Here is a 23,296-nt window from a genome sequence, read left to right as displayed (position 1 = left end):
TGTGTGCTATTGACCTGTTTGCATTTGTCCATGTGGCTTTCATCCTATCTTTTGCTATTAAGTGCTAATCGTCTACACTTCAATATTCTTTTGAGTAACAGGACTACATGGGAGAATTTAGCATTCTTGTGATAGTCTGAGATGCTGTCACAGGCAACAAAATGGTTTTGAGTCAGGGGATTTTACTTAATTTAGTTTATTGTCAATTAACATAAAGTTCTAATTATTTATTCTGGTATTGAGAAATAAAAGCAAACAAATAAACACTTAGAAACAGCCTTCGGCTCCCCTTCGGACGCCTCTCTTCCCTGCTTCACGGTCTCCGGGCCCTCAACACGTGCTATGCTTGGTCCCTTTGGCAAGGCAATGGCAGCACAGGAGACGGGGTTAAGGGCACGGTGGTTCATTTCCTTTTGCTGCTTCTCATTTCTTACCTGCTGTTCGGGCATGGGTTCCTCCACCGGCCACAGTCCCTTTAGAGTCACACTTTGTCTAGCGTCTCCTCTCTTACATATGTTTTCCCAGCAGCACCATTGGCTCCTTTGACTGGTTGAAGTCTGGGTGGGTGGTGGGTTGGTTTGTCAGTTGCAGAGCTGGCTGGAAGCGACTTTGGCCGGCACAGGGTGGTCCCTGACCTCCTCCTGCACAGGTCACCCCAACAGCCCTTTGCTACCCCAAACCCTGCCTGTTATGCCCAGTGCAGACGCTTAGCTATTTTTACCAAAACTTTTCTTTCTGTGATGCTCCTTGTGTGGTTTGTTCGGGTTTTTTCCCCCAAAATTGGTAATTAATTAATATAATTAAATCATTGTGTTTAAGATGAGTGCATTTTCATAATCATAAACTGAAGGGGCATACAGTCCAAGGCAGTAATAATCTTGAGACAAATATCCATTAGCCATTCAGAGCTGTAGAAACGTTGTTTTCTTTCAGGAAACAAAACTGAAATGAGCTAGTAATGTTTTAGAATATGACTTGGTGTTACCACACATGCTTTTTCACTTCAGTCTAATTTCTCCACTTAATCATTATAGTTTAATTGTTGGTTTGTTCTCCTGTAGATACTGTCCCTGTGGCAAGTGTAGGCATTGTGAGAGCTCCTGGAGATGAAGAGGGATAGGACAAGAAGCAGTGTACAGAAGTTGCCACAGGGAAACTTTGATTAGGTAGTAAGGAAAAAAAAAATGCAGTAAGGTTGATCAAATATGGGAACAGGTAGCCCAGAGAGGTTGTGAAATCTTCATCCTTGTAAATATTTAAAATGCAACTAGATGAGGCCTGGAGCAAAACCTGGTCTAAGTTGGCCCTGCTTTGAGTAGGTGGTTCAACCAGGTGACCTACAGTTGTCGCTTCCAACCTACATTATTCTGTGATTATACATCTTTGAACTTCCCAGTCCACTGTTTTTGTCATCTTAGAAAACTTTTTTTGCCATTTAGTGAAACGCTTCAGGCATTCTCCTTTTTCCTCTTGAGGCTCTCCCCAGTGTAAGCACTATTGAGGAGACTGAAAATGTGTTAAGAGTCTGAGACAGAACAGACATTGAACTTGCCTTTAAGATGAGTTACTTTTCTGAAAAGCAAAAGCATAAATCACAGCTCCTCTTGTTTTCTCCTACAGCAATGGTATACAATTAAATAAAATACATAAACTTGCCTGTTCACATGCAGAAAAGTAGGTGAATGCCGGTTTGTCTGTATTGGAGTATAAGCTTCATGAGCTGCAGATACTTCCATATCATGAATGCAAGATAAGGTACATGAAGTGCCACAGTAGATCTAAAAAGAAATGTTTCTTGATCTTCTTCAATCTGTCATTATTCAGTGGAGTTATACTGCTAGAAGTTAATACTTCTGACTCGGGTTATTTCATGTTTAGCTGAATGATTAGTAGTTTGCTCAACTTAAGGTCTGTTTTAATGGGAGCTTTAGCCAGTACTTGAACACTTAGCCAGTATTATAAGGCCAAACCAGTCAGAACCAAAGAAACCCCACAGTACAGTTGTGGTATTTTTCTTCTGAGTTGCAAGAGGTGTGAATATGGAGATTCTGTATCTGTTGACATCTGTATAGCCTCAAGTCGTGGCAAGGGAGATTTAGGTTAGATAGTAGGAAAAATTTCTTTACTGAGGGGGTTGTTAGACATTGGAATAGGCTGCCCAGGGGAGTGGTTGAGTCACCATCCCTGGAGGTATTCAAAAAGCGCGTAGACGGGGTACTCCAGAACATGGTTTAGTGGGCATGGTTGATGGTTGGACTCGATGATCTTGAAGGTCTTTTCCAACCTAAATGATTCTATGATTCTATGATCATTATTTGAATCCTGTAAACCAGATTGGATTTCTGGTTTGGTTTTTTGTTTTTCATTTCTTGTCTGAACATACCTGTTCAGCTGTGACAGCCAAAAGCCCCAAAAAGGACTGCATTCTTCTGACACTAAAAAGTGACGGAAAGTTCCGCAGAAATACTTAATGGCTAGAATTATGTGCCAAGTGTCCATGTTACAAGATAGAGAGGACATTCACTAAAAACATTGCTTGTCTTAGTCTCATGCTATATTTTTCTTGTACTCTGATCTTTCTGTGGTTGCCACTATTCTCAAACGTTGCCAGAATTTCCACAAATTTGCTAATTAATTTCCTTTTTTTTTTCTTTATGACAAAAAGAACTGTGCAAATACATTAGAACCCAAAATCCTGTTTTCTTTCATAGTACCTAGTCAACTGCAGAACAGAAATTTACTCTGAAAAGTTGAAGGATACTCCTTCTGGAAATAGACACTTCCACATGTTAGCCAAGGTTGCTGTCATAAATTGTAATTTTGTTATCTCCAAAGCTGATGTGGCTTGTTTGAACCTTATTTGAGATCTATACGCAGATTTCATTAATAAAATGCAAAGAAATTAGATGTATCTGAACAAGAATTTGACCTCTATCTTGAAGTTTTTATAATAAGAAAATGTTAGTGTCTTTCAACACTACCTCTTAGTGCTCTTTCCTGATATGAACCTGATGAAACGGCCCACTGTAGGTCTTCATTTGCCTCATGTTAAGTACTTTGGTAACAAGAGACCTTTTTCTTCTAAGGTGAGCCTCCTTTCCGAGTTGATTTGACGTTTTCTCGTTTGTAATTTTTAGGCTTGTCTACTGTCACTTTTGTCTATTAGAAAGTGAGTTCTATAAAAGACAATTCTAGCAATGGTGCTGGCTAAACATGGTTCTTCTAAAATTCAAATACTTTTCAGTAAAAGCTCATGAAGTGTGGTTGTGTTTCCATTTAAATCTTTTCTCGGAAGAATATAATTTGGTAGTTGTAGCCCATAATTGATACTATTTAAATGCATTTATGAAGTTTTGCAGACTTGTAAGTTATGTCACTGAAGTTGATCTGTCGGAAGTCAATTGGCAGAACAGCACCTTCCTTTATGGTTTGGAAGCTGATGGGTCTATATGCTTTTGACAGTATTGCTGTAAGCTTCAATTTTCTTTCAGGTTCTAATTTTCATTTTACTTATGAAGATTTCAGAGTTGTTTAACAACACTTATTACACAGCAATAAAAGATTTAATTTTTTTTTCCTTCTTTCATCCACCTTAACACTTTTCTGAAGATGATTAGGGTGTTATCTTCACTGTACAGTTAGGGATTCCCTTTGCCATTTTTACTGATAATTCCTTAATATTTCAAAGTTCAGTGTAATTCCTAGTCTGTAGAATAATGTTGATTACAGATAAAAGTGGGGGGAAAGTGTCTTGTGAACTAGTTTGTCTACCTTCAGTAGGACGTGATATGTTGTGGAAACATGACTTGTATGTTAGAAATGTAGTCTCATGAAGAAAATGTACTTGCTGTGTAGTTGTACCTGGCTGTGAAATTTGTTGTATTCTTTTTTTCCCTCTTCCATTTACTCGGTGTCAGAACTAACTCTTCAGGTGGACTTTGCATGTGGAATTTGAAATCATGTACCAGAGGAATTACTGACAAAAGGAAAATAAATTAGTTCATCTGTTTTGTGTAACTTATTTTGCTTGTAGGGTGCTGTTGGATTACTTTATATCAGCAACAGTTTCACTGAAATCTAAGCTTCACAGATATCCTGTAATGCAGTTATGTTTTAATTTTTTTTTGTTCTTGTGGTCCCCGATTATTACTTTCACAATTACACTGCTATCATATGCCTTCCCTGTTCAGCTTAACAGGGGTAGCAATTTTTTTATTATTGACTTGCTCCATTCTTTACAATAAGGTGGGAACTACTACCAAAACTACTTAGAATCAATATCTGAACAAGAAGATCAAGTGAATTTAATGCTTGCTGTTTGTTTCACATTTAAAACCAAAGAGGCTTTAGATGGAAAACGGTTACAGAAATAACCCATTTGTGCTGTTCATAAGTTATATAGTAGATTGAAAGGTAATAAAAATATTTTACCGAAGTATATTTGAGACAGAGCGATACTGTAGGCACGATCTACCTTTTACTTCTTGTAACTGTCTAGCATTAACTTTGCAGTGGTGGTTTTGATTTCTAACACACTGATGTGTTAGCAAAATGGCTGCTGACTTGTTGATAATGCATTGCGGGATTTTGCTCACTCAATATTCAAGTGGAAATATATAATGTAAACTTTTTACTTAATCCATTTTTCTTCTGTGACTTGCAGACAGATGCCAGCAGTAAAGCTATATTCTCAAAAGTGATGGTTATTACAAGTAAGTCAGTTGAAGTATTTACACTATCTACAAATTACAGTTGAACCATATTGCTTTCTTGCTTTAAAAATAATGAGATAAGCTAAAAAAAGTTTTGTAACAGATAAAACTTAGAACAAATAATGATAAACATGATGTAACAATATGCTTTAAAGAATTAAGACAAGTATAAGCAGAATTACTTCTTTACTGTAAAAAGTCTCTAGTCATGAAGCTTATCACATGACATTTTGGCTACATCTGTTGTGGACTAATTAAAAATCTAGATGATCTAGGGTGTTAGTGTCTGCTTTAGCACTTACTATAGAACATATATATTAACTGATGTTAACTAACCTACTAAACTATCTACTAACTAACCTGTCTTTGAGGTGCTGGTATTGTAAGTGCTGTTGGGAGAATTCAAAATAGTTTGGGTTTCAGTAGCAGGGAAGGTACTTTGGAAACTGAAGAACTTCTGTGTAACCTTAGCTCTTGGCAAAGAAAAAAAACACCAACGAAACACCACTTCTTGTTCCCCCCCAGCCCACCATGCCAATAGCATTAAAACCACTATGAAGAAGAAAAACTTGCTTTACAATTGTGAATTTTTTTCTTTTTTTTTTTTTTTTTAAATCAACCTTTTTAAAAAAAATGCCAACTCTTCTGGCAAAACAGATGCTACTTAAGGCTGGCTATGTTTTGGAAAAATGTTCAGGAAAAACTGAATCTTGCTATCTGGTTGGCCATGTTCCAAATCCTTTTTTCCTTTTGTTTATAATATAACAGTTGATCAGTTTGTGATTTTTCTGATTTTTTTTAGTTCTGGGTCGCATTTAAAAAAAAATAATTAAAAAAATCATCAATGCAGGAAAACAAATACTTAGTAGAACTTGGTTTGAACTAACTATCCTGTAATCCTATACCATTTTCTGTGCCAACTTTGCTTAACACCTACTGTACCAAAAACCTGAAACATCTTAGATAGTATACTAATACTTTTCCAATAAATTGTCTTGCTATAATGTAAAATGTAAATATAAAATTAATATGTAGTTTAAGAAATGCATTTTAAAAGCTTTTTTTAAAATGTTGCAAGCTGTTGTAAAGCTTACATTTAGTCGAAGGGGTAATATAGCAAAAATACCTTTTTGATGTTTTTCACAGTTGTCAATATCAGATGATCTATATAAAGAGTATACTTTTCTGTGGAGCATAGGCTTTGCATTCTGAGGTCAACTTCAGCTGTTAATATTATTAACAACAACAGCTAGACTTGCTGAAAAATGAGTGTGAGGGGCGAGGAAAGCGACTAGCCAGGGGAGTTCTGTGGCTACACAGAATTTTTAGATATTTGTGTCCTCATAGATATGTCTGCACATGTTAAGCTGTTTTGGGGTTTCTTTGGTTATTTTTTTTCCCCCACCCTTCTTGGTTAACTTAAACACACATAGAAACTTTCTTGGTGTGACATTTCAAACTTATGTAATTTACAATACTGATACTTTTTATTAAAATAAATAGTGCTTTCTTTTGCTTATTTAAAGGAAACCTTCCTGATCCAGGGAAGGCTCAAGATTTCATGAAAAAGTTCACACAAGTTCTAGAAGATGATGAAAAAATAAGAAGTCAGTTAGAAATGCTTGTTAGCCCAACATGTTCTTGCAAACAGGCTGAAGGATGTGTGGTAAGAATTGCTCTTAAAATATGTGAATATTTTTGGAACTGAATTGATTATAAACTTAATTGAAACTTATATTGCAGAGGGAAATAACAAAGAAGTTGGGCAATCCAAAACAACCAACAAATCCTTTCCTGGAAATGATAAAGTTTCTTCTTGAGAGAATTGCTCCTGTGCACATTGATACTGAATCCATCAGGTATTTTTGTGTGTGTGATGTTGGCCATAGATCACAGGGTTTGAAATTGGGGTTTCTTATTTCGCCTTTAAGCACAAGCAGTAATGGATTGGGTGGGTGTGGTTTAAGGCCTGGTGACCTGCGATATTTTCTTCTGTTTCCCCTTGCTTAGGGGTTTTTGTGCCCTCATTCAGAATGTAGCCACAGAAACAATTGAATTGTCATTCAGCATAGCCAGGACAACCTGTCAGTAAAAATGGATCTGTTGCACTGACTTATTTTAAAAGAAATTTCTGTCCATGGCTATTCGCTGAAACTTTCCACCCAGAATATTAGCTCATAGTGACATAAACAGTAATTTAACTGAGGAAGTAAAGATTATGGTGATGAGGCATCAAGATTGTAAGGAAGAGTAAGGCAGTGAAGTTGTGGAAGGGGGAAAAGAGTAATTGCTGAAATGATTATTTAACAGCTGTATTGTAGATACGTGGTACCTTCTTAGAGACCACTAGTTCTAAATACTGGTAAGTTCTTATCTGTTAATTCCAACTATAGTAATTGACTTCTAAGTACTTGAGCTTTTCAGTTTCTGCCTGTAGTGCAGAATGTAGTGGAGCCATTGAGATTTCACTTGAAAATCTGTTTCTGATCTTGCACTAAGTACAATGTATAGCTGGATTTTTAATTTAAATATGAAAATACATTTTTCACATTCACAGAAGCAATATAAAATGTATATTTAAAGTAATATTCATATGTGGCACAAAATTGTAATACTTATTTCACTAACTACTGGGTGACTGCCATACAGTATACAAGCAAAAAAAAAAGTAGTAAAAAGCACATATTTTCAGTTTTGCCAAAGAATTGGTCTTCTCCCATCTTTGTAAAATTTCACTAAACTTCTGCTTCATTTTTGAGACTCAGACTGTTTGGTTTTATTAGTAGGTGGTCACTTTTGTCCAATTAGGGATGGGAAAAAAAATTGGAAGTCTGGGAAGTCTGACTAGGAGGTCTCTCCCTTGGTTTGCTACCAGTTGCTTGTTTATGTATTTATTTTTAGAGGTTTTTTGTTGTTGTTTTGCTTTGGGATTGGGGGGGGGGGGGGGCTATAAATATCATTTACAGGATGTACCGAAGGAATATTCTGAACATTGTTCAGCTCTTGATAGGGAAGCTGCCTACACCACTCACTGATAGGATCATTTGGATAATCACCTTTTCTTTTCCTAGGGTACAGTGTAAGAAAAAAAACAAGCATTACTGTCAAGGTGAAATATACAGGAGATAGGTCTTCTAAATTTTTCATCAACTCTTAGCACAGCTGTTTAACGGTTATTTTTTTTCCTTTTGGTTATAGACTAAACATTGTAATCAGTTATTTTCACTCATTTATTCAGAATCTATAGCATCTAGTAAACTCACCATAATTCTTACCTGAATTTGTTGTTGCTTGTAATGCTCAAATTGTTTACTTAATTTGGTCATCCTTCCAGAATAACTTGTATATAGTTATTAATTCATGGTGGATAAGCATTTTTTAACTTAATGCTTCATAAGCTTTTATTTAGGTAAGGGATGAGGGCAAGCAGGTTATCTAGTTCACTTACATGTTTTGTGACAAGCTTATGTTTTAAATAAGTTCCTTTAATAAGGTTATGTCTTAAACTTATGAAAATAGTCATACACAGTGGAATTACAATAAATACAAGGCCATGTTTTGTTTTTCTCTTCAGTGCCCTTATCAAGCAAGTAAACAAGTCTATAGATGGAACAGCTGATGATGAAGATGAGGGTGTACCTACTGACCAGGCAATCAGAGCAGGTCTTGAATTGCTTAAGGCAAGTATACTCCTGGTACTCAGTGCACATGTGAAACTTTCTGAAGCAACTTTGTTAAACTAAACTTTTAATTTGCACTCAGTATCGTTAGCCATAAGCATGTGGTAGCTATCTGGAAGAATACTGGTTTGGTTTTTTTCTATATGCTCATCTTATGTGGCACATAAGTAAGGTTATTGTATAAATAATTTACAAGTTTTTCTGGAAGGCAAAAGTAGTTACGTGTGTGACATCAGCTGGCTTTTAATTATTAGAGTGTGAATTCAGCAGTTTGTGAATATAGTTATACTACTTTTGGAACTGTACTTGTATATCAGTACAATAATGCGGTTCCCCTGAGTTCCTTATAAATTGGGGTCTTATCACTTCGGAGCACAACCAGTTGTTCCACTTAGCAAACAAGCATGAGGTCTGGGAGCACACAAGCTGGATTCATTTTAGAGAAACAAAATTATGAGATGGGCTTCAGAAGCATGTGTTGTGTTGCAGTGGCTAAAGTGGGTTCAGTCAGTCTAGAAATACTCTGAAGTAAAACCCCTGAAATGTGAATACTGCTTTCTTAGCGTCAGTTATGTTTCTCGTAAGACATGCTTCTGCTGTAACCCAGTACTTGCTAAAGTAGATCTAGCCACTGAGAAGTACACATTCACAATAATAGGAGAAGAAATTGAGATTGGAGAAATAAGTTGAAACTGATGAGATCATGTATAAAGACAGAGAAGTTTAGGGGGTACTGGGAAAAAAAAAAGGGTCAGAAAAAGAGAAATGTGCATTATGTGGCAAAACCAGGCAGAGTGTTATAAATATTTCAGTATGGCAGTGGAAAATGACTCTTGATGGAATGGTCTATATAAGTGGGCCTTTAAAAATACTAACATGGCTTTCATCTTATTTTGGCAGGTACTTTCATTTACACACCCTATCTCATTTCATTCAGCTGAAACTTTTGAATCTCTCCTGGCTTGTTTGAAAATGGATGATGAAAAAGTGGCAGAAGCTGCATTACAAATTTTCAAAAATACAGGAAGTAAAATTGAAGAAGACTTTCCTCATATACGATCGTAAGTTGTATATCTTACTCTGAGTAGTGTTCTTTACTATATGGGATTTTGGAAGTTCTCATTCTTCCTTTTGCATGCTATAGCATTATCCTGCATTCTTTTGGAAGAAAGTATTACTTCAGGTAAAGCAGGAAAGAGATTTTTGAATGACTTCAAAATGCAGTGCTTTTTTAAGAATGGAAGTGAAATTGATGTATCCAAAGTAGTGACAGCTGATATTTTACTGATATTACTATCGTTTTTATCATTGCCCTTCAGAATTACTTAATGTTTTTTCCTAAATTAAATATGGCCATGTAAAAACATTTTTTGCACTTTAATGGGTATGTGTAGACAATAATATTTCCAAAACAGCTTTTAGTAACTTGTGCAGATAAAATGTTTGTTTTACCACATGATATTTTATCAACAAAAACCAGGGGTTTTTTACTTGCAAGCCATGTAAATAACCCTTTTTTTCTTTCTTTGAAGAAATTGCCAAAAGCAGGACAATTAGCAGTTTTGCAGAGGTGGTGTGTTCTATATATGTATATCTGTGCTTTTGTGCTAGTTTGATATTTTGGAAGATTTTCAAAATACACCTTGTGAAAAGGTACTTATCTCTTTTTTTTTTTTTTCTTTTTTTTCCCCAAGTGCTTTGCTTCCAGTGTTGCATCATAAAGCTAAAAAGGGACCCCCTCGTCAAGCCAAATATGCTATTCACTGCATCCATGCCATATTTTCCAGCAAAGAAACACAGTTTGCACAGATATTTGAGGTAAAATTAAAATATTTAATTTTTATTTATCTTTTATATCGCACATGTAAACTAAGGGATGTAGTGGCAATTTATATGACAAGTTGTATCAAATTTAAGAAAGATATTTTTCCCCTTTCCCTTTGTTCTCATACAGTTTGCCCAGAAAAATGGTAGTGGAGGGTGTTTTTGTATCCCATGATCCATCATGTTTGGGGTTATGTTTTTGAGCAGATGATAGAACAAAACAGTGTTGGGCTGCTAGAACCATGAACTATTTATGGATAGAGGAACCATACACCACTCCTCACCCCAGTTGGGACTGGCCCAAAGTATTTAAATGGTTACAGAAATTACAGAAAACTGAATTATGGTAGAGACTATTTAAATAGTTTTTAGTTATAACTGCGAATGTACTTTTTAATTAGTGCCCATCAGCCTTTTATCTTGAAGGCTGAATTATAATCCATTACTGAAATTGCAGTCTTGAAAAGTAGTATGCCGACTTCTTCAACAAGAAAATACACTTTTTAATCCATTGTTTCCTAAATGGTCCTGCTTGAGCTGCTGCTTTTTGAACTACCCAGATGTGATAAAACATTTTGCCTGTCGTCTTGATTTTTTCCTTTTGATTTTTAGGAGACTTGTACAGTTGGTGAATGTGTCTTTAAATAGTTAATAGTTCTTTGAAAACTGTATTTCTGAAATAGAAGTAGACATGGACAACTTGGTACAGAGCTCTCACCCACCTCCCCTCAATAAGACACAGATTATAGCAGTAATACCTGAATTTGTTGCCTTTATTCTAGCCACTGCATAAAAGTCTGGATCCAAGCAATTTTGAGCATCTCATTACACCATTGGTTACTATTGGACATATAGCCATGCTAGCACCTGATCAGTTTGCTGCCCCTTTGAAATCTTTGGTTGCCACTTTTATTGTTAAAGATTTGCTAATGAATGATAGGGTAAGTATTTTTAAAACCTTGTATTAAGATTTTGCTTCTCCTGTAGTATGATACTCAGCAAGGACTTGTGAAAATTTTTGGCTTGTTGGTTCTACTTCTTGTCTATGGCTGTCTTTTGATTTCCACGTATACCGTTTGACTTGGTTGAAAACCAACAGTGCAGGAAAGGAGACAGTACTAATTTAGTAGTCCTTACTAAAGTGACAAGCTGTATAGCACAGCATTTGATCACTCATGACTTGCCTTTTATTAAAAATGGGAAAATTGTTATTGACTTCACACTTCACTCAGTCTCTTGTCTTGAACAAGCAAGTTGTGATTTTTTTTTTTTTTTTTTTTTTAGGAAGTGTTAATGCATTTGAAACTAAAATACACTGTTTAAATGGAAGTCTGAATTTTAATTTTTCTAATACTTCTGTGTTGGTAGTGATTCTAAAGTGAAAAAAAGAACTTGTGTGTTATCAGCCATTGTTTAGGGAAAGATTTACTGTCCAAAACTATGTGCTTGAAGTTCCAGTCTACTGGATATGGAAACTGGAAGTTATTTTCAAAGTAACAGCTATTACACTCTAAAGCAATAGTTTTCAGGTAACAACAATGAAAAACCACCCCTTTACTACTATTAAATTTGCTGATACTTGAATAGTGAGGTAAGAACAGTATCTCACTTCTGTAATGTTTACTTCTATAAAATACAGAAGGCATAAAACTAACCAGTGAGTGCTGCTGTATTGTTTTTGGAAGCAAACAGGGCAGAGGAGATTATGGCAGGTTTCACTGAAGAGTAACAGTAGTGTAACAAAATGTAACATTTGGTTTAGCTTCCAGGAAAAAAGACAACAAAACTTTGGGTCCCAGATGAAGAAGTGTCTCCTGAAACACTTGTTAAAGTAAGTAGCACTTACTATATTTTCCTGTGATTGTCTGTCTAGTATTTAATAAAGAAAGTTAAATATCTGGATTCCTAAAGCTGTCAATTGCTTTTCTCTGTTTCCTTGTTACCTTTCTAAAAGTAAAAAAGAAGTAACTATTTTTAAATTGAGGATCTCATCAGGATACACATTTTTGGATTGCCAGAAGAAAAGAATTTGCTTTTGGGAGCATCTACTTTTTTTACTTCTGTAAATAAATTTACATATACACTTTATTGAATTTTTATTATAGCTTTTTATAGGCTTAGGTTTGGTGTGCAACACCTAAGTATTCCAGGTATTGTCACAGTTGAAGTAAAATTATTTTTTTTCCCTTCTGTTTAATATAGGCATTAAATACCCTAGAGACTTTGTTTAAAGTATTCCCTTTTTCTTTTGAATTCTTAGGACATTCCAAGAAACTTTGAGTGCTATTTTGGAATAAAGAAAAAATTGGGTTTGGATTTGTCAGTTTCTTCAGATGAATAAATGTGTCATATTGTTTTTTCTCTATGTACAATGTGTATTAGAGAAAAAAATAGATTTAAGGGAAAAAAAACCCAACTTTAAAATGGTGGTGGGGTTGTCGGTTTGGTTTTGGGTTTTTTGTTTGTTTGGGGTTTTTTTTTTTTTACTTAAAACTGTCGTTTCAAGCTTATTCTTTTTTTGGAGTAAGTTTCTTATTACATTTTGTGGACTTGGTAATAGATATTCTCACTCAATTTTTCACTCAGTCAGAAATAGACTTACACTGTGGAAAACGCATCCTAAGTCTGGGGTTTTTTTTAAAATGCCCTTTCTTAGAATGGGGTAGATTATACTTTCACATTTTCTTTCAGAATTAGGAAGATGCATGTACATTGTAGCATGCTGTTTCTAAGTTAATTACAGCAGTCATTTAATTTCCAATGTCTTTTGAATAAAGTTGCTCGGATGGTTTTAAAAAGCTCTTTACCTTCTCTCATGAAGCTGTTAAATTCTTTGTAGCACACCTCCTTCTCTGCTGGTTTAGTAAGTACTTTGGTTTCCAGCTTGGTACTAGAACTCATTACTAGAACTATTACTGGAAATGCTCAGTTGTGTTTGGAGTTGATTTGTCAGCTTTTTATTCGTTTGACTACAACAAGGATATTTATTGTATTTGTGCAATTCCATAGTTACACAGTACACTCCAAAAACTGTTAAAAGAATGCAGGTTTGTTTTGATTTAATGAACTGCTAGTTTAAAATAGACATGATTTCACTTCAGTGATTATACATGTAACTTTTAGTAGTAAATATTGGGGGGTTTAAAATTTTTTTAATATTTACGAAGCTGTAATATCTCTCTAAAATGGCTTTTATATTGATAAAACTTTTCATACAATTGGCTATTTGGAAGGGAATTGGCTTACAGAAAATCTTAAGGCAATTTGAAGTTGAAGCCAAGCCTGAAAACTGTAAGAAGCATTTATTGGCAAGTGAAAACAGGTTATTGTGAAAATTGATTTGCAAATTTAATTAGCATTTATTACTGCCGAGAAGCCTATATTTAATGAATGCTGCAGGCCACACCATTAGTTTACACTGTCAGAGAGAAATTGTTTTTATTTTTCTTCACTCTGGTTTTAAAAGCCTTTCTCCCTCTGTAACGTAACTGTATAATATATCTAATGGGGATCTTAAAACTAGCAAGTTTACGTATGAAAGGTGGAAGGACTGATGAAGACAAAATTTTAGTATCGTCCAGCCTAACAGACGTAGGCTGATGTAGACTAGACATTGTTTTGGATGCTAAACCTTAAATGAAATGATGTCTGTAGAGAAATGTTTCAGTACAGTATTAAATATAAATTGTGTTAATTATTGTATGATTTAGAGTTGAATTCCGACGCCTGGCACTTGAGTGTCTGCTCTAAAGCAGTAATCTCTCTTGACTGTGACCAGTACTGAATACTTCAGTGCACATGCAGTGGATTGAGACTTACACAGTAGCAGTGATATTTCTTGTTTCCTTGTATGTACACTGCAATACAAGGCTTCTCATCCTATTTCTCTAACTGTGCTTTGAGTGGGCATTGTTTCATTTTTCACTACTGCACAAAACTGCAGCATTTCTGGCTCTGAAAACTCAAGTAGAAACTGAGCTGGCTGTTGTCATAATGTTGATGTGGTAGGAAAACAGTGTTTCTAGAGCGCTGCATGGGATGGGAGTCCATTATACGTTTACAATGGAAGCATGATGATGATCTCTAGATCACAGAAAAGGCTTATAACTATCTGTTGATTATTTTTGGTAATATGAATCTTAAAAATTAATACGTATTTACTACTGACAGTTTATGTAAAGTTAGTAGTTAATTGCAGTTTTCTCATGACAAATCAGAGATCTGTTACGTTATATTTACTATCTCAGAAAGAAATTATAATGTCCTGTCACTTTTGCTTGCATTTCATATACACATAGTTCATGTTGTGCTGCTAAGTCAAGTTCAAACCAGTCATTTGTGGCCTTTGACGTAGTTCTGACCCATGCTGTATTTTGACTTTCTTGATATTTTCATGTTGTGCATAATAATTTTTAATCTCGGAGGACAATTTTAGGCTCATGGGACACAAATTGAAACAAGAGGTTCAGACTGGATGTAAGGTAAAAAACCAAACCTGAGAACAGTCACGCAATGGAACAGGTTGCAAGAGGTTGCAGGGTGCCAAGAAAGCCTGTGCAATCTCCATTCTTGAAGGATTTCAACACCACAGTGGATAAAGCTGAGACCAGCATGGTCTGACTTCATAGCTGATTTTCCTTTGAGCAGGAGATTGGACTGGAGACCTCCTGATACTTCTTCCAGCTGGAATTATCCTTTGATAGTTATCCTGTTTGGCTGCAAAGAAAAAAATTTAAAACATGAGGGCAGTGCAAACTCACGTCATGTTTAAGTCTTCAGGTAGCCAGAAGCAGTGACTGGGGTAATTCTCATGCCCTGTACTAATTTCGTGGGAATGCTTAATTCTGAAGGGTTGCTAGAATGTCATCACAACATCATTAACACCAGCAAAGAAACAGGGAACATAGTGGGTTCAGAGGAAAATTCTGAAGGCGTTGGGATGAAGACTTGCTAGGTGGAAGGAAGACTAGAGTAGATTTGAACAGTAAAACTGGGGGAAGGGAATTGTGGAGGGGGAAGAGAGAAGCAAAGGTTAAAATTGAAATTGCTCAGGAGCTGACCAGAGATGTCAGGGCTCAAGAGAGCATGTGGCTGTTCCCTGGCTGAACATGTCATTTACTTGAAGACCAAATAGACCTAGCATGTTTCTGTCCTTCCAACAAAAATGGGAGGCAGTAATGGTTACAGGTACTGGTTATGACATGAAGAAACTGAATTGGTGAGCTGTCAAAAGATCTGTTGCTGCTGTTATTATTATTGTTATTTTGCTTTTATTGCTATTAAAATCTTCTGGTGGATACCTACAGCTGTTTCAGAGGAAGACTCTTTGAAAGCTAGGGCAAGACAATTTAATTTCTGTTCCACAAACTTCATTTGCATTTTGAGTTCTTGAGTGACAGATATCCTACCTCTTGTTATTCAATATAATTAGAATTCTGTAGGTGGAGTAAATGGGCTACAGTGCTAAAAAATAAACTCATGTATAGATGACAACCGTAGAACTTAGATCTGAAGGGACCATTGTGATCGGTTTGTTACATGGAATAGATCAACTGTATGATGAATTTCATTTGGTGATATTGTGAATATTTATATAAGTTATTAGAACTGCCTTTTCCATTAAGGAAGGAATTTGAAGTTACTGTGTACAAAAAGTGTCTTAGTTTTTCTAGAGCTTTTGGGGTTTGTGTTCTGATCTCCAGGGTTGGTGTTTAGGTTTGGTTTTGTTGTTCTTTTTTTCTCAAGGATGTCTGTGTGATTCATATAAGCAGTTTCATTTTGCTGTAAGAGGATACTGATCTTTCTGTCTTCTTTATTGTCTCTGCTCTCACATAAAAGGAAAATGGAAGGAGAAGGGGATTCAAATACTAAAACAAACTTAATCTCCAAATTCATGCTTTATTTTCATTAAAGAAATGTGAAATTATACAGTGTTTCATGATAGCTGCTGGATTCTGCATACTTTTAGAAGCTTGCCTCAAAACACTTTGTTTCTGTTGGCAAGAGACAAGTTATTCTAAGTAACAAGCTTTGAGGTTTTTCTTTTAGTAGCCATGAAAGAAATATTCTTTTCCAGGATGAGTTATCTTAATACAGGTTGATACTTTAACAGTCAAAATGTCTGAGCTGGTTTTTAATTTACGTGTCTAAATTTAAACTCAAATATTACATATATAAATAAAGAATATATAGGGATTCAAACTTTCAACTAAATGTTGTATGATTTTTATTTACTGTAGTAAATGCTTGAGACTTTCAGTAAAAAGTTGCTGTCTAGCGAGAATATGTCTAGTCATCTTTCAGTATTTAAATGATGTTTTGCAGCCTTGACAGGCTTGTGTTCATAGCAGAAAAAAACACTTGGGAAGATACTGTGTAATTAAACTAAGATAAGGATTATTTTTAAAATGAGACTCATGGTGTGATATGACTTCTGCATATCAATCTTATTTTTTTTTCAGATTCAGGCCATCAAGATGATGGTTCGATGGTTGCTAGGAATGAAGAACAACCACAGCAAGTCTGGAACTTCAACTCTGAGGTTGCTAACAACAATATTACACAGTGATGGAGATTTAACAGAGCAAGGGAAAATTAGGTATGTAGGAGACGGTAATGTTTTGATGTCTGTGATGATGTGGTGGGGAGAGTTTGAGGTATAGTAGTATTTAAACTATTCTGTTAGACTGCTTAACAATTTATACATCTTATTTTTTAAGAACTAATGGTAAGCTTTGCTGGATTCCTTCATAAGTTTGCTGAGTCTCAGGGGGGTTTTAACACTGTAGATGTGACTGTATTTTAATGGTTTTATCTTCTTTGGTTTATCTCTTTTTTTTTTTTTTGAAGAGCCATTACTCGTATTACAAGAATAAACTGTGTAACTTCCTCTCTCCCACTGAAAATTGGTTTTAATTTTTTATGCAGCTTGCTCTTACTGATATACCAATTGTTGTGTATGTCAGAGGCCAATAGGCAGGCTTTCTAATAAAAAATAATAGCATGTTGCAGTAAACCACATGGGAATAGCTAGTACATAAGGCACTTCTGCTTGAAGGCAGACTTTGATCCCTTGAGGCCTCTAAAAGTGAAAGGAAGAGGGAAATGTGTCAAGAGGATTAAGTCTCAATAAATAATTTATCTTTTAGGTGATTGTTAGACAACTTTTTTTTTTCTGGGTATCTTCTTAATCCTCTGCAGTAGGAGAAGTGACAAGTTGTCAGCTGCTATTCCTTGCCAAACACTGAAAATTTATGTCTACAAAAGCCATTAAGGGCAGGGGTGGATTGTACCAGTATGAGTAAAAAGGTGGTAATTTTTGGGTAGAGTTTAATGTTACACAGTGATTATGCAGATAAAACCTATGTTGTGTGTGCAAAATTGCAAACCCAAGAGTTGTCTAATATATTATCTTTGTTGTAACTGTGTAGTCTTTCTTAAAGTTCCTTGTAAATAATTGTTTCATAGTTTTAAATTCTGTAATACGACCATTCATGGCAGTTACTAGGGAGTTAAGTGTTTAAGCATGACTGCTTGGAGCATATTGTTGGCTTATCCAGTAGTTTGTGAATGGATCAGTTCTGTAGGTCCTGTGTGTTTTCATGCTTGGGGTGATGATTCCTTACTGTCCATGTTTTAGAAACTTAATTTTCCCCCTCTTTTTGTACTAAAAACTTTAGATAATAATAGAAACCATATATAATGATGTGGTCAGTTCTCCATTATTGAAATTAATGGAGGGCTGGGGATCCTTTTACGGGAGGGAGAAAGCTACAATGACGAGTGAGGTTCTCTGTCTTAAAGGCAGCCCTTCAACCCCAGAGCTTGGAGCTCTGCCTGGGGATTGATGATGAGCCGACTGAGAGCTTATGGGTTAGGATTAAAGATCAGACTGGTATGGGAGACATTGTAGTGGGTTTCTGCTGTAGGCGCCCTGACCAGGAAGAGCAAGTGGATGAGGCCTTCTATAAACAGCTAGAAACAACTTCACGTTTGCAGGCCTCGGCCCTCATGGGGGACTTCAATTGCTCCAATATCTGCTGGAGGAGCAACGCAGCAGTGCATAAACAATCCGGGTGCTTCCTGGAGAGCATCAGTGACAACCTCCTGACACAAGTGATAGAGGAGCCAATGAGGAGAGGTGCTCTGCTGGACCTCTTACCAACAAGGAGGGACTTGTTGGGTGTGTGAAGGTCAAAGGCAGCCTTGGCTGTAATGACCATAAGATGGTGGAGTTCAGAGTCCTGAGGGCAAAAAGCAAGACCGCAGTGCTGGACTTGAGGACAATGGACTTGGGCTTCTTCAAGGATCTGCTTAGTAGAGTCCCATTGGATAAGGCCTTGAAGGGAAGAGGGGCCCAAGAAATCTAGTTAGTTAGTATTCAAACATCATCTCCTCTAAGACTCAAGAGTGGTCAAAGCAGAAGGTCAGGCAAATATTTCAGCAGAGCTGTGTGGATGAGCAAGGAGCTCCTGGCAAAATTCAAACACAAAAGGAGGAATTGAGAGTAGTCTTGCAGAGAATGTCATGTCCACATTTACCTCCACTAGTACCAAGTCCTGGCAATGTGTGCTTGCAGCCCAGAAAGCCAACTGTATGCTGGGTTGCATCAAAAGAAGTGTGGCCAGCAGGTAGAGGGAGGGGGTTCTACCCTTATTCTCCACTCTGGTGAGAACCCACCTGGAGTACTGTGTCCAGCTGTGGAGTCATGAGTACAGGAAAGACATGGACCTGTTGGAATGGGTCCAGAGGAGGGCCACAAAAACGATCAGAGGGATGGAACACCTCTCCTATGTGGAAAGGCTGAGAGAGTTGGAGTTGTTCTGCCTGGAGAAGAGAAGGCTCCAGGGAGACCTTATTGTGGCCTTTCAATACTTACAGAGGGCCTATAAGAAAGATGGGGACAAACATTTTAGTAGGGCCTGTTGTGATAGGACAAGGGGTAATGGTTTTAAGCTAAAAGAGGGTAGATTCAGACTAGATATAAGGAAGAAATCTTTTACGATGAGGGTGGTGAAACAGGTTGCCCAGAGAGGTGGCAGATGCCCCATCCCTGGAAACATTCAAGTTGGACGGGGCTCTGAGCAACCTGATCTAGTTGAAGATGTCCCTGCTCATTGCAGGGTGGTTGGACTAGGTGACCTTTAAAGGTCCCTTCCAACCCAAAGCATTCTGTGAGGTATACAGAAAGCAGAAGTAGGGACAGGTAACCTGGCAGGAATACAGAGAACAGAGTCTGAGACACAGCTGGGAAAGTCAAAGCCCAACTGGAATTGAATCTAGTGAGGGATGACAAAGGCAACCAGAAGAGCTTCTTTAAGTAAATAGATGACAAAGGAAGACTAGGGAAAATGTGTACCTGCTGCTGAAGGAGGCAGGAGCCCTGGTGACATAGGACATGGAAAAGGTCAAGGTACTGAATGCCGCCTTCACCTCAGTCTTCACTCGCAAGACTGGCTTTCAGGAATCCCAGGCCCTGGCAACCAGGGGAAAGTCTGGAGCAAGGAAGACATACCCTTGGGGGAAGATCAGGTTAGAGAATACTAAAGCAAACTGGACATGCGTAAGTCCATGGCCCTTGATGGGGTGCACCCATGAGTGTTGAGGGAGCTGGCAGATATCATTGTGAGGCCACTCTTGTTCCTCTCTGAATGATCATGGTGATTGGTACAAGTGCCTGAAGACTGGAGGAAAGCAAATGACTTTCCTATCTTCAAAAAGGACTGGAAGTAGGACCCAGAGAACTAACTACAGGCCAGTCGGCCTCACCTCAATCCCTGAGAAGGTGATGGAACACCTGGGCTCCCCAGCACAAAAGAGATGTGGAGCTACTGGACTGAGCCCACTGTAGGGCCGTGAAGATGCTTAAGGGATTGGAGCATGTGATGGATGAGGAAAGGCTGAGAGAGCTGGGACTGTTCAGCCTAGGGAAGAAAAGGCTCAGTGGGGATCTCATCAATGTGTATAAATAACTGAGTGGAGGGTGTAAAGATGGAGTCAGGCTTCTCAGTGGTGTGCAGCGACAGGACCAGAGGCAATGGGCACAAACTGAAATACAGGGGGTTCTGTCTAAACACAAGGAAATGCTTTTTCCACTGTGAGGGTGACTGAGCACTGGCACAGGTTGTTCAGAGAGATGATGGAGTTTCCATCCTTGGAGATATTAAAAAACCATCTGGATACTGTCCTGGGCAGCCTGCTCTAGGTGACCCTGCTTGAGCAGAGAGGTTGGGCTAGATGACCTCCAGAGGTCCCTTCCAACTGTAACTATTCTGTGATTCCCAGTATTGCATTTTGGGAAGGCTCTAAGCTGCAAGGAGAGAAGGTCTCCATTGTCTCTGTGTGAGCTATACCACCTACATTAACAAGTACTCCCAAAACCTGAAGCAGAGGAGGTGATGTTTCAGGCGCATTAGTTTTGCATGGAGCTTGCTGGTATCTCGCTGACACTTTTGGACCTTTATTCTTCACCCTTTGAGAACTCAGTGAGGATATCTTCTTTCTGGCAGTGCTTATTGTGTCCCTACTGTGCAAATCTTATGCTGCTCCTGCCAAATTAGAGTAGGCTTTGGAAAGAGTAAAATTGTCTGTTAAGTACAGAACATAACCTTTTAAACTGTACTTGATCTGATACCATTCTATGTAGAGTCATTTTTTGTGTTCATGGCTTGCATTTGTCTTTTAAACAATGTATAATTTGCTAAAGATAATTGAATTAACTGAAAGTGCCAGGGTTCAGGAGACATTTGACCTCATGTAGGCTGTTAGTCATGCTGTAATCATCTTGGTGTTATTGTCCTCATCAGCCATGAAAATTACTGTCCCCATGCCTCTTTGAAAAGTACAGTTATGTAGATTTAGTGACATTTTAAGGGAATGGGATTTTTTAAAATTTCAAAGCATGGTTCAGCCTAGAATGTCAGGTGAAGACAAGGTCGCACTTGGAAAACAAATAAACAACTCCCTACCCTTGTTCATCCTTCTCCCTTTCAAGTAGTAGGATTGATGACTGTTGAGTTGCTTTTAAGACAGCAACTAATTGCTTTGAGATGTTAGCGTATGTAGGTTAAATTCACCAGTGCCAGATTTTTTAAATATTTCGTCAACAAACAATATCTCAACCATCTTTCCAGGTCTTTATTTTTCATTTTATAAGTCATAAAAAGTCCTACAAATTTAAAACTCAGTATTATACTAATTTTCTATTTGTGGTTAGGTAAAACAGCTAAAGTTGAATCTCGCGTGTCTTTGTAGTAGGATTTTAATCTATACTAAGCATAAAATAAGAGTATTTCAGTATCAGAGGACACTAGCTGTTGCTGGAAGTATTGATATTAGATATGAACCTGAACTGAGATTTTTCTGAAATGCTATCTGCTTTTTCCTTAAACTGAAGCTTACCAAGAGAGAAATTACTTAAAAACTGGAGTTTAGAACTTCATAGTTCTGTGCTATAGATAATTTGCTACGCTATCTGGTGTGCAACGTTTTCAGAGGTTGTATTCAAAAGACACTTTTTATTCCATGGAACATGGAAAATGCTTAGAAAATTCAACACTGGCATTTATTCTCTGGAGTAGAAGAACAAACGTTAACTGCTAGTTTGTAAAGTGAGAGAAGAGATGATTATGTACCAGATATGTTTTCAGGATGCACTTATTTGGATTGTCTTTGTGCAGCCCACCACCTTAATTAAGACTGTGTTTTGCACTTGATCACATCTTTCCATGTGGTTTCACTTTTGTTCTCATTTCAAACACGTGGTCTTCAGCAATAGTAATAGCACTCCAGAAAACAAATGTCCAGCTCCCTCTTCTATCTCTTAGAGAGCTCCTGATAGGACAAGGGCATCCTTGGTACTAATTTTCAAAACTACTAGAAGAAATCAAAAACTGCAATTATATCATACAGAGGCTTTTATTTCAGCCCTAATAATTGTGTGGTTTGGGATAATGCAGATCAGAAGGCTTTTGGCTATAACAGTTTGATCAAAAATAAATCCTCAATTGAGAGTTTCTTTGAAGATAATCCTTTGGGGGAATAAGACAGATCTGATTTTCATCTTCAGCTGTAAGAATGATACTCAAAACTGACCCTGTCCTGTTCTTCCTTCCCACAGCATGCACACATGCTTGTGAGTATTTCTGTGATACATATACTCTGTAAAGATTTGGCCAACTTTTATGTGAAATATCTTTGATTGAATTTTCAGAATTAAATGTTATCACTACCAAAGCTGAGGAAGATTGAAGGTTCTTAATTTTATACTTTCCTTTGGCTCAGTCATTCTGTACTTGTAAGTCATTATTGCTCAATTGTCACTGAAGTGCAAAAAATGAATCTTTATTGGGTTCACTTATCACAGTAGATGCAATTTAAAGTGAAATTTGGCATTTAAGAACTAAACGTTACCACGTTAATCTTCATGCTTTGTTTGAAGGTTAGTGCAGCTTTCGTCCTGTCATTTGGTTGCTCGTGACCTGTTTGGGGTTTTTTTTGAGATGTTGTTTCCATAAAATACTGCAGTGTGTATAAAACCTGATTAGATAAATTTTAACATTTAAGCTCTTTTAGTAGGTATTTTTATCACGCACTCTGTGTTTAAAATGGGTGTTTATCTCATTCTTTAAATGCTTTATACAGTTTTCATGACAATAGATTTTAGGCTACAGTGTTTGCTTTTCCTAAGGATAAAGGGCAAATGATTAAGAAGTTAAACAATATTTGCCCTGCTTAAGTGAATTTCTAAGAAAGAATACAACTTGATTCCTGTTCCAAGTTATCAAAGGAAAAAGCTGTACTTACTACTTCTGAAAAGAATTCATTAGTTTTTTTAAGTTAGAGGTGCATAAAACTTCTTAATTCTTTTGTGTTTGATCTGAAGAACAGCAGAAGTAATATACTGTACTGAAAGAAATTTTCTAAGAACAGTGAAAGCTCAACTAAGTTTATTAATGCACACATTTAGTGGATATCAGTTTGCAAAGCTCATGTGAAGACGCTTTTAATATTTTGATAACCTTTGTAAATACAGTTGTAGGTTACAGAAAAACCTATTCATCTTTTGATGTGAAAATTAGC

At 36.9% G+C, this 23,296-nt stretch overlaps 1 protein-coding gene across 4 annotated transcripts in view; it reads left to right on the top strand.

The window, feature by feature from the left end:
- The window catches only part of PDS5B (PDS5 cohesin associated factor B), a 113,769-nt gene that overhangs the window by 61,778 nt on the left and 28,695 nt on the right, over window positions 1-23,296 (top strand). For all 4 annotated transcript variants that reach the window (XM_075050611.1, XM_075050609.1, XM_075050610.1 and 1 more), the window contains 9 exons: window positions 4,664-4,712; window positions 6,239-6,378; window positions 6,456-6,571; window positions 8,287-8,392; window positions 9,293-9,453; window positions 10,087-10,210; window positions 10,999-11,157; window positions 11,979-12,047; window positions 16,678-16,814. In XM_075050611.1, the coding sequence (XP_074906712.1) occupies window positions 4,664-4,712; window positions 6,239-6,378; window positions 6,456-6,571; window positions 8,287-8,392; window positions 9,293-9,453; window positions 10,087-10,210; window positions 10,999-11,157; window positions 11,979-12,047; window positions 16,678-16,814 (1,061 nt within the window). The remainder of the gene's footprint in view (window positions 1-4,663; window positions 4,713-6,238; window positions 6,379-6,455; window positions 6,572-8,286; window positions 8,393-9,292; window positions 9,454-10,086; window positions 10,211-10,998; window positions 11,158-11,978; window positions 12,048-16,677; window positions 16,815-23,296) is intronic.

Source organism: Buteo buteo, chromosome 18 (assembly GCF_964188355.1).
Source record: "Buteo buteo chromosome 18, bButBut1.hap1.1, whole genome shotgun sequence".
NCBI classification, from domain to species: Eukaryota; Metazoa; Chordata; class Aves; order Accipitriformes; family Accipitridae; genus Buteo; species Buteo buteo.
This window is presented reverse-complemented; position numbering and strand designations above follow the sequence as displayed.